This window comes from Miscanthus floridulus, chromosome 18, assembly GCF_019320115.1.
Source record: "Miscanthus floridulus cultivar M001 chromosome 18, ASM1932011v1, whole genome shotgun sequence".
NCBI classification, from domain to species: domain Eukaryota; kingdom Viridiplantae; phylum Streptophyta; class Magnoliopsida; order Poales; family Poaceae; genus Miscanthus; species Miscanthus floridulus.
This window is the reverse complement of record NC_089597.1, coordinates 125,242,688-125,254,300: the sequence shown is the minus strand read 5'-3', so window position 1 is coordinate 125,254,300 and position 11,613 is coordinate 125,242,688. Positions and strand designations below refer to the sequence as shown.

The following is an 11,613-nucleotide window of genomic DNA, read 5'->3' as shown; positions in this document are numbered from 1 at the left end:
TATGTCCACCTTCAACTCCATGGACCTCATCTTGCTCAATCACTTGGATTGCACCAACCTAGCTCATATCACAACTCATGACAAAGGTTAGTGCTAGGTTTCATCAATTATCCAAAACCAAACTAGGGCTTTCATGGCGGCTTGCGAGGATGCGGCGAGCGGGGGCCCGGCCCTAGCGGTGACTCATGAGGGCACGACGAGCGGAGTCCTGGCCCAGGCGGTGGTTCACGAGGGCATAGCGAGCGTGGGGCTGGTCCTGGCGGTGGCGGCGGTGGCGGCTCGACCCCAGCGGTGGCTTGCGACGACGTGGCAAGCGAGGGCCCCGCCCTGGCGGCGACTCGCGAGGGCGTGACCCCAGCGGCTCTTCTCGGCTCCAGTAGATCAGGCGAGCGGTGGCCGCGGTGCGTCAATGGGCGAGGGCGCGGCCCCAACGGCGCTTCTCGGCTCCAGTAGATCCGGCGAGCGACGGCCGCGGGGCATCGATGGGCTCGGTGGGCCTCATGGATGGGCTCGTCGAGTTTTTTTTAAATCCATTAACCGAGGCGAGAATGTAAAGAAAACCGCCTCAGTTAATATGCATTAACCGAGGCGGTTGGATTATAATGACCGCCTCGGTTAATCGATTAACCGAGGTAGTTGGGCCAACCGCCTCGGTTAAGGCCACAATTAACCGTGACCTTTCGTCCGAGGCGGTTGGCTTGCTCGCCTCGGTTAAGGCTTTTTGTCTGCCACGGTTAAAATTCCTGTGGTAGTGTTTCTTTTATCATTTGCATGGTCTTTTCGATCCTATTCATGTGTTTCGTACGTCCTTTGTTGTAAACGGGGCCTCATGAGCCTAATTTAAACTAGCAGCCTACTTACATTTCCTCTGTCTCTTCTCTTTTTAAGTGTCGTCTAGAATTTTGTGTTAGTCAAACTTTCATAATTTTAACTAAATTTATAAAAAAACATTAGTAATATCTATATCTCTAAATAAATATATTATAAAAATATATTCAATGATTAATCTAGTAATACTTATTACGCACCATAAATATTATCCACCATTCTAGATTATAAGACGTTTTGACTTTTCTACATATATAGTTTTTTCTATGTATTTAGATATACACTATTTCTAGATATACATAGTAAAAACAATGTCTTTAAAAGAGTCAAAGCATCTCTAATTTGAAAAAAGAGAGAGAGTAGTAATCTCTTCTATATACACTTGGTTAAAGCTGAGTACGTCCGACTTCTCAATATATTGATACTAGAAGGATACCCCACACGGTTACTGTAAGAATTATGGATAAATAAATAAATAAAAATAAAATCATATTAAATTACTTATATGAAAGAAAAAAACTATTATGAATTAATGGTAGTGGATGGTGTTGCATACTAATGACAACAATTAAATGCATGAGATAGTGGGTTGCTGAGGTGGATTGTTTGCATGTCGAGATATAATGGCTAGTGGAGTATTAGGAGTATAAGACATATATATAGATTTAGATATATATATTGTAAATTAATGGTAATGGATGGTGTGGCATACTAATGACAATAATTAAATGTATGTCATAGTGGATTGCTGAGGTGGGTTGTTCGCGAGATAGAATGGTTAGTGGGATTTAGAATCATAAGAGGTTAAGAGTATATATATTGATATATGATATAGCCGATATATGACACTTAAAAAGCGGAGGGACCGGCCGGGGAGATGGGGCAAGCGACCGACGGAGCGTACGTCAGCGTTGGATGCGTGCATGGCTCACAAATGTAGCCTGGGCACTGCACACGTGGCCAGAGATATCGCGAAGGTTGAAGCTGCCCAATGCAACCCCGTAAGGCCGTAACGGAAGATGACCATGGCCATGATCGATAGAAGATGCACAGCAGAATAATGCATGTAGGTATATATATATGCACCCTCACCATCACCGGCCATCACCATGCATGCATGAGAGTATATAATGTACCTACAGTGGACCAGTTGTGGCGCGTGTACGTACGTAACGTGTACGTGGTGCATGTGAATGCGAATGTACGTACGTAACTGCTGGCGGCATGTAGATGTAGGTGCGTCTATCTATCGCGCGCGTGCACACTTCACACTTGTAACAAGGCGCGGACGACCCGAGGGGCCACGCACGACGATGGTCGACGGAGAGAAAGAAGCCAGCAGCGTGACGGCACCAACGACGCACCATGGATGTCGATGATGACGACGACGAGTCATCGCCGTCTGGACTACTCCTCTATCTTTCTTTCCACCTGCAGCCTTTTTTCGCCGCTTGGCAACTGGCACGCCACGGCACGGCGCGTCGTCAGTTCAGATAGAATACATGAGAAGATAACAGATACGCACACGCGTCGGCTGCCGCCATGCCAATATTGACACACGCACGCGTCCGTCTCCCGGCCGGCCTTCTGCTGCCGTCTCCGCAACCCGGCCTGCGCCCGCAAGTCCGCAACCATCCCGTCGTCGGTCTCACACGTCTCACACCCGTCGCGCGCGCCCGGCAACCGCCGCCCCGGCCCGGTGGCCCCGCGGCTTTTCCGGGCGGTGCGTGCCGCCTGTGCACTGTGCCTCGCGCGTCAGCACCCACCAGTCCACCACACCGCACCAGAGCACCAGTCACAGACTCACAGTGACGGACCGCGCGCGGCCCAGCGTCAGGTCTATAAAATACCTGCCCGCACCCCGCGTCCACCTCCCACTCCTTTGCTTTCCCCTCTGCGGCTCTGCCAGTGCCAGGGGTGGGTGCTCGCTCAGACGCGCACTCAGCCAACGGCCAACGCAACCGCCTCGCCAGTCGCCACCAACACCGCCGCCCGCATCAGTCCGTTCCTCCCTCCTGGACTCACCGGCCGCCGCCTGGGCGGGGTAGGCGGGGTAAGTCGCTGCATCCGCCGGCGCCCGGCGGACTTTCTTCTTTCTTTATACAATCCGGCACGCGCACCGAAAGAAAACCCCGGCCGCGCACGCCAAGATTGCTGGCCTGCCTGCCCGCCTGGCCTCCGCTCACACCACTCGGCTTCTCCTCCTCGTGCCGCCTGCAGGTTTGGCCGCTTCCTCCTCCTCCTCTGTGGCGGGACACGACACAGAGAGGCAAAGGCAGAGCAGCCGAAGGGACAGCGAGCGGAGGCTTAGCCATGGGGGACGCCGCGCCGCCGGCGACGGGGACCCTGCAGAAGAGCTACTTCGACGTGCTGGGGATCTGCTGCCCCTCCGAGGTGCCCCTCGTCGAGAAGCTGCTGCGCCCGCTGCCCGGCGTGAGCACCGTCACCGTCATCGTCCCCTCCCGCACCGTCATCGTGCTCCACGACGCCGCCGCCACGTCGCCCGCACAAATCGGTATGCGTGCCCTTCCCCCCCTTTTTTTTGTCTTCTTTTTTCCCACCACCGACCATCGGTCGCCCTTCCCGCTCGAGATGGCCGGCCGTTCGTTCCGCGTCGCCACGCGCCGGAGACGAGACGAGACCAGACGGGACCGCGACCGGACTTGGACAACTACTATTGCTAGTCCCTGACCGGAGTCCGCCGTCGCCCGCACGACTCCACCTCCAGATACATACGACGTCATTAAAAATCAATCATGGACGCCGCCGGCCCGCCGCCAATCCCGACACGCAATCTTTCGCGTTTCTTTTCCTCTTTCCTCCTCAAATAAAATTACAAAAAACAAAGGATCGAACTCTGTTCATGCTTAATCACCCGGGGAATATGTTTGGCAATGCAGGGAGGGATCACGCAAAGCTCGTTTCTTTGCAAAGCAACACGCAAAATTTGCCTTTTTCCCCCTTCTTTTCAACGACGAATCCGCTGCAATTTCTCTTCTTTGATTCGATTTGATTCATCCATCCCCGGGACCCACTAGTGCAGTAGTGCTGTAGTAGCAGGGCTTGTGCGTTTTTTTGGGCTGCAATGCTTGCCGTGATCGTGACCGTAGCAGCAATCGTAACATGGCTGCTACTGCCTGCTGCTGCACGATTTTCTTTCGTACCGTTTACCGTGCAGTGGCTGCGAGAACAGTGCAGTTCTTCTTCAGCACCAATCATCATGAGTGTTGAAGAATTGGAGCCCTGCATCACCGGTACGAAAACGAAAAGAAAAAAAATGTCGGTGGTGAACTGTGAACCTACTCCTCAGGCCTGAGTCCGCAGAGATCGTACAGATTGTGGTTGCTGTCACGGGGATGCGATAGGCAAGTGGCAACAGATTTCCCACCTGATGTAAAAGGCCGCGGCCGCAGTGAAGAAAAGTCTCTCGGTGTCAAGCGAAGCCGAGAGTTGAAATCGCCAAGACCCTGGTCTCTGCACCACGCGCTGCTCGTGTGTAAATTTCACTCTGAATTCACCCAATCGTCCCCACCATTTTTATATAAAAGAAAATTTACACTATCTCTGAGATAATTAACACTATCTCTGAGATGTACTAATACCAATTGCATCGAGTTGCCAATTTTTTTTTTTTTTTGACAACAGGGCTTGCCAATCTCGCCTGCATTTATCGCAATCGTGACATTTCTGAACCTTGGTTGACTTGATCTTTTGCATTTTTTTTTCTTCAGTCAAAGCGTTGAACCAGGCTAGGCTGGAGGCGTCTGTTCGAGCCTACGGCTTTGGCTCCGAGGAGAAGGTAGCCAACAAATGGCCGAGTCCCTACGTTCTTTTCTGCGGGGTTTTCCTGGTCGTGTCGCTCTTCGAGCACTTCTGGCCTCCCCTGAAATGGTTCGCGCTGGTGGCGGCGGCTGCCGGCCTGCCGCCGATCGTTCTGAGGAGCTTTGCAGCTGCCCGGAGGCTCACCCTTGATGTCAACATACTCATGCTGATTGCAGGTAAACAACCCCCTCCCCTCCTTCTCTTCACCACAGGTTGACAGGGATGGTTTGTCCTCTGCTTGAATTGCTCTTCATTTAACACCGAGAATTATTCTTCAGTTGCATCACATAAAGGTGCTGGGCCTAGTAAATACGAACTCATTTTCATCATGTCATGATTATCTGTTGCTCATGCATGTAAGCCCCGACAGATACCCGCACTTTGGGCTAATAATTCTGCACTTAACATATCTGTCCATGTGGGAGATGGGGTTGTGCAAAAAAAGAGGGACCATGCAAGTTGTTTTTCCTGGACCAATATGGTGGCTCCATAGTGGGAGGGAGAGCCGAACCGATCCGGCACCCAAAAAAAGTTTTTGTCTCACTTGCCCAACCTTTTTTTTTCTTCCTAATCGTAAGGTTCTGGAGGGACCTCGGCTTTCCACTGCACTAAAGGGATATGTGATGTGGTGCTAATGTATATGCTACATGAACAGAGTGTGCATGCTTTTCTTCAGTATGGTGATGCGATGTGACCTTAACAGGGAATTGTATTCCTTTAGGATGAAGCCACATATCGTTTGAATCGAACTTTCTGGATCGGTTTTGTTTATGGTACCAATATCGCTCTATCCCGGTATATGCATACAACACGTATCAAAGGAATCGCCACAACAGCTTGCGGTCTGTATGTACAGTCACCACCATATTTCTTTGTTGGCACTACCCTCTCACCTAGGATGGTCCATGCTATCTTGCCATCACATAGAACTGTTCCTTGTTATTGTATTTATGACACTTTTTTTTAGGTTCTGCCATGGCATGAATGCCTGGTTTTTTGGTAGATGGATGGAATGCTAAATTGTAGAGTTCTAATGTCTTTTTTGATCTATTTGCAGTTTCTGGGGCGATAGCTCTGAAGGACTACTCTGAGGCTGGGTTCATTGTTTTTCTGTTCACTACAGCTGAATGGCTTGAGACCAGGGCGAGCCACAAGGTCTTTCCATCTCTTTCAACAGTTTATTTTGCATATAAGAAATAATAATAATAGATGCCGGATCTCTGAGACCACACATTAACCCACTGCACAGAGAAGGATCTAATTCTTCTTGGCTAGTCACGTTTGTGAGCGCATGCTCGTACTGTTGCAATACGGTGATTGGATGCGCACTATCCCCACTGATGGACTGATAAACAAATCTCGGTCTGCCATTTGGGGCATGGCTTCGACCAGAGTCAGGCCCACATTGCTGATTGTACCACCATTTTAAGATGCTGATGAGAGCATGGTGTTGATGCCCACCTGAAAGCTCTCAAAGCCAAGACATAAACTTTATATCTAGTGGACTCAAACATGCACATACACTCATACATGTGTAAAGCAGATTAGGTAACCTTATAACCAACCACCAAAAGCAACATGTTGTAACAAAAGCAGATAGTAGTTGCATAAACGCTCATATATTTGTAAAATATTTGTTATAGAGGCAATATTTGCATTTTTTTTCTCAGAAAGATCTAATTAAACGATTGTTTGACATGTAGGCGACTGCTGGGATGTCATCGCTGATGAGTATGACACCACAGAAGGCTGTTCTAGCAGAGACTGGGGAAGTGGTCGCAGCTCAGGATGTCAAGGTGAATACAGTAATAGCTGTCAAAGCTGGGGAAGTCGTCCCAATTGATGGTGTGGTTGTGGATGGACGGAGCGAGGTTGATGAAAGTACCCTAACTGGGGAGTCCTTCCCAGTTGCGAAGCAGCCAGACTCCCAGGTCTGGGCCGGCACGCTCAACATAGATGGTAATACATAATAGTGTTACATTGCAGCTTGAACTGACATATATTCAGGGGCTAGAATAAGCTACTGATCTTGTGGTGATTCTGTATTGGTGCTGTGGCAGGCTATATTGCTGTCAGGACGACAGCTATGGCTGACCACTCTGCAGTGGCTAAAATGGCAAGGCTAGTTGAAGAAGCACAAAACAGTAGATCCAAAACTCAGAGGCTGATTGATACATGTGCCAAGTACTATACGCCCGGTAAGCCAGATATAAGAGACTACTCTTGCTATAGTTTTGCCTTTCTAGATGCTTATTACTGCAAATAGTTACTAGGGAAAAAAAGTTATACAATTATGGTTTTTTTTTGGAATAATCATGCTAGATGGTTTTTCCCCTTACTGTTATCTTGGATTACACCTCCAGCTGTTGTTGTCATGGCTGCGGGGGTAGCAGTCATTCCTGTGGTGATCAGAGCACACAACCTCAAACACTGGTTCCAATTGGCCCTGGTCCTTCTAGTGAGTGCTTGCCCATGTGCTCTAGTACTGTCGACGCCGGTTGCTACCTTCTGTGCTCTTCTGACGGCTGCGAGGACAGGGCTCCTTATCAAAGGAGGGGATGTCCTTGAAACCTTGGCAAGGATCAAAATTGCTGCTTTTGATAAAACAGGTACAATCACTAGAGGAGAGTTCTGTGTTGAGGAATTCCAGGTAGTTGGCGAATGTTTCCCCATGCAACAACTTCTTTACTGGTGAGTGTTGTGTCCTCTGTAATTTACGCCTTGCACAAGGTTCCTTTGGGTGTATATAAACTCAATTTCATGTCTATTGCAGGGTTTCGAGCATTGAAAGCAGATCAAGCCATCCAATGGCATCTGTGCTAGTTGACTATGCCCAGTCAAAGTCAGTCGAACCCAAATCTGATAATGTTACTGAGTTCCAAATCTACCCCGGCGAGGGGATTTATGGTGAAATCGATGGGGAAGGTGTATATATAGGGAACAAAAGAATTTTGTCAAGGGCCTCATGTGAAACAGGTTGGTTAACACATGAACTTGGTATTTCCAAAAATTATGTTGCTAGTTATCTAGTGGCCACGGACTTTCTGTTAAATAAGTTAATAAACTTTAGTGAAGTAGTGATACCAATATACCATACATGAAGTCACTTCCACTGTTCCGCAGGACATAGCAAGTTTTTTGTTTCTGGGATATTAATTAACAATCATCAACTCGAAAAACGTCTGTATTTGTCCTTCATCCATAGGGAATTGCTATTAAACAGGCGCCTGATTTCTCCAAAAAGTTCAGGCGACGTGTGATGGTCAAACGGTGATAGCCTTTGTTCTTCCTTTCGTCAGCTCAGCAGCAAAGTAGTAGATCGTGTCCTGAACTCGTCGCCTGAGAGCTCAGGCAACTGAACTCTAGGAGATGTGTCATCCATATTGTTGTCTGACTGGATCACTGGAACATGGTTGCATTAGTTATTTAACTAAAAAGAAGGATTTTTGTGTTTTTATTGTGTAATGAAACAAAGCACAGTTTCTTGTAATAAAACAAAGCACAGTTTCTATTGAACTTTTTTTTTGCAGTAAATACTGTCACTTTCATATTTAACCTTTGAATAACTCCATGCCCCTTTCTTTGCTCTAGTTCCTGACATGAAAGATATGAAAGGAGTTACCATCGGATATGTTGCCTGCAAAGGGCAATTGATCGGAGTGTTTACTCTCTCGGATTCCTGCCGAACTGGATCAGCTGAGGCCATCAGGCAGCTGAGGTCACTGGGCATCAAGTCAGTGATGCTTACTGGGGATAGTGCTGCAGCAGCTTCATATGCACAGAACCAGGTAAAAAAAAGACATGGTAGTGTTGGTATTGTGCACTTTTATCATTTCTAGACTATATGACAACTAATGCTGTTGCGGCTTCTGTCTTCTGGCAGCTTGGGAACATACTTGATGAGGTTCACTCTGAACTTCTTCCAGAGGACAAAGTGAGAATTATTGATGAACTCAAGGCAAAACATGGCCCTACTCTGATGATCGGTGATGGCATGAATGATGCCCCAGCACTGGCCAAGGCTGACGTTGGAGTCTCGATGGGCGTATCTGGTTCAGCTGTTGCAATGGAGACGAGCCACATAACTCTGATGTCGAATGACATCCGCAGGATCCCAAAGGCTGTCCAGCTGGCACGAAGGACGCACCGGACTATCATCGTGAACATCATCTTCTCGGTGATCACCAAGCTTGCAATCGTTGGACTTGCACTCTCTGGACATCCGCTTATCTGGGCAGCCGTTCTCGCAGATGTTGGCACATGCATGCTGGTGATCATGTACAGCATGTTGCTATTGAGATCAAAGGGCGGTCGGAAGGTGAAGAAATGTTGCGCCTCTTCACAGCATGCGTCGCACGCAAAGAAGCACTGTGTTTCCCGCCACTGCTCAGATGGTCCGTGCAAGTCGACAGGCTGTTCCAAAGAGTCGTCTGCTGGTAAGCATGGTTGCCATGATCATGGCCATGCCCACACCCACTGCAAAGAGCCGAGCAACCAGCACCCTACAGAAAAGCATGCTTGTCATGATCACGGCCACAGCCATAACCACTGCAAAGAGCCCAGCAGCCATGTGGTTACAGAAAAGCATGTTTGCCATGACCATGGCAACACCCATAACTGCTGCAAAGAGGCAGGCAACCAGGTGCTTGTGGAGAGCCATGGTTTCCATGATCATGACCATGGCCATAGCCATGACCACACCGGCAAGCAGGATTGCCATGACCATGAGCACAGCCACTGCAAAGAACCCAAGACTCAGCGTGCTGACAGTGAGGGTGCTTGCCATGGCCATGACCATGGACATGGACATGAACATAGGCACTGCGAAGGGGACAGCCACTCACACGCTACAGGTGAGCATGGCTGCCATGAACATGAGCACAGTCACTGCAAGGAGCACAGCCATTCACATCCTACTGTTGAGCATGCTTGTGAGCATCAGTGCCATGCTGAGCAGCAAACTGTGCACGCTGCAGAAACACACCACTGCCATGACCATGACCATGGACAGCACAAGCATGAGCATGGGGAGATTGAGGAGCCAGAAAAGGACTGCCATGACCACAGCCACCACTGCTGCCATGAGCCTCATGACAAGGACAAGATCGCAGCCAAGCCAGTTGAAGCGGTCACGATTTCAATTGCTGCCCTGCCCAAAGATGAAGGCCACCACCACAGGGAGCACTGCGGGAAGGCGAAAGACTGCAGCGGCAGCCCTGCGCCCACCGACTGTGCCGCGAGCAAGAACTGCTGCAGCGTGAAAGGTGGAGACACCTGCTCGAGCTCGCAGGCTGCGTGTGCCAGGGAGACCAGCCCGTGCTGCAGGAGCTACATGAAGTGCCCCGGGACGACAGCGGCGGCGACGAGGAGCAGCTGCCGCGGCCACAGCATGCTGAAGCTGCCTGAGATCGTGGTAGAGTAGTAGTCTAGTAGTAGTAGGGTGGGAATTCCACCGGGGAAGAAGGGTGTGCACATATGAGCAAGCAACTGTAAGGTGACTCACCGGCGTAAGATAGACTAAGATCGCCGGTGCAGGGTGTTTGATCTAGCATTATAGTTACTATTATATACTTACTATATAGCCATATAAGTTTGCTGAAGAAAAAATGCAGGATTTTGACTAAGCAGGGGTCTGAAAGGGAGGGCTCTGCTTGGTTTTTCCTGCACTGCTTCTCTGTTTGCATCTTCTGTGACAACTCGAGTACTGGTACTGCAATGGAGACTGTCACAAACGAAGAATATAACTGGTGCCGGCCAGGGCCAACACTTTTATTCAGAAACTATCCATTTAGCTCCCTTTTAAAATAAGATATTTTTTCTATTTCCAACGTTTTCTCTTTTAAAATAAATTGATTTATGTGATTGTGGCTAATAAATTACTGTGTTCTGAAAGGGCCCCTATGGTCTTTTTGGAATAGAGGAATTAAAAACAGAGGAATAAGATAATAAAAAAAACAGAAGGAATGGGAAAAACAGAAGTACGAGAAAAAACACAAGAATAGGTTATGGAATAGGGTATAGATGTTTTAGCGAAACAGAGGAAAAGAAAACATAAAGGAATCACATAAATACTCCCTGTGTCCTTAAATATTTGTCGCTACGGTTTTTGTGCCGGTTAAATTTTCTTAAGTTTGATTAAATTTGTAGAATTTTTTAGCAATATTTGTATCTTCAAATAAATTTATTATAAAAATAGATTCAACGATCTATCTAATGATACTAATTATGTACCCTAATTATTTTCTATATTTTATATAAATTTAGTCAAAGTTGAGTACGCTTGACTTTTCGGGAAACGAGAACTACAAAAAAAAAGATATTGAGGGAGCAAGTGTTTTTTGGACTAAAAAATAAGAACACAGGAATTCTAACGTCAAGAGTTTACACGTCATTTTTTATACCATCTTTCATAGGAAATAGGCCCAAAAAAATATGTCATGCCTGTTGTAAAACATACAGACTCTATCCTAGAAGGAAAGGAAAAGAAGAAATCATAATCCTAGTCCGTTTGTATATGAACTCTTACCGAACTCTTAGACCTTGGCAGGACTATATATACGTGGGAGCTCTATGTTGTAATCATCAATATTGAGAGAAATAAAGAATAGTCTCCCTATCTCTTGTGTCTATGTGTTCTACTTTTATCTACTATGTTGATCATGAGAGACGGAGAGGGAAGATTGAAAGCTCTAGTTTGGTTTTGGTGAATTGATGAAACCCTAAGTGCTAACCTAGTTTATCAAAGTGATTATGAGATAGGTAGCACTACTCCAAGTGGTGAAGCAAATGAAGATCATAACTTGATGATGGTGATGGCATGGTGATGATCAAATGCTTGTACTTGAAAAAGAAGAAAGAAAAACGAAAAGCTCAAAGCAAAGGTGAAACTTGATATGAGCTTTTTCGTTTTGGTGGTCGAGACACTTAACGAGTGTCGGGTTCATAAACCCGGGGTCCCTCGTG

At 47.6% G+C, this 11,613-nt stretch overlaps 1 protein-coding gene across 1 annotated transcript; it reads left to right on the top strand.

Moving 5' to 3' along the window:
- Positions 1-2,710: 2,710 nt before the first annotated feature.
- On the top strand, positions 2,711-10,426 carry LOC136519656 (cadmium/zinc-transporting ATPase HMA2-like). The gene is made up of 10 exons (XM_066513037.1): positions 2,711-2,881; positions 3,049-3,343; positions 4,560-4,826; positions 5,708-5,805; positions 6,354-6,609; positions 6,711-6,848; positions 7,014-7,341; positions 7,424-7,626; positions 8,242-8,438; positions 8,534-10,426. Exons 2-10 carry the CDS (start codon positions 3,142-3,144, stop codon positions 10,070-10,072), a joined length of 3,228 nt encoding a protein of 1,075 aa, XP_066369134.1. The 5' UTR covers positions 2,711-2,881; positions 3,049-3,141; the 3' UTR covers positions 10,073-10,426.
- The last annotated feature ends 1,187 nt before the right edge of the window (positions 10,427-11,613 follow it).

What these genes read in the sequence shown, in the direction of transcription:
- LOC136519656 (XM_066513037.1), top strand. Translation starts at nt 3,142, where the DNA reads ATGGGGGACGCCGCGCCGCCGGCGACGGGGACCCTGCAGAAGAGCTAC. An exon ending in CATACTCATGCTGATTGCAG is followed by an intron (nt 4,827 to 5,707) that starts GTAAACAACCCC and finishes ATCTATTTGCAG; the next exon opens with TTTCTGGGGCGATAGCTCTG. An exon ending in AAGGGCCTCATGTGAAACAG is followed by an intron (nt 7,627 to 8,241) that starts GTTGGTTAACAC and finishes TCTTTGCTCTAG; the next exon opens with TTCCTGACATGAAAGATATG.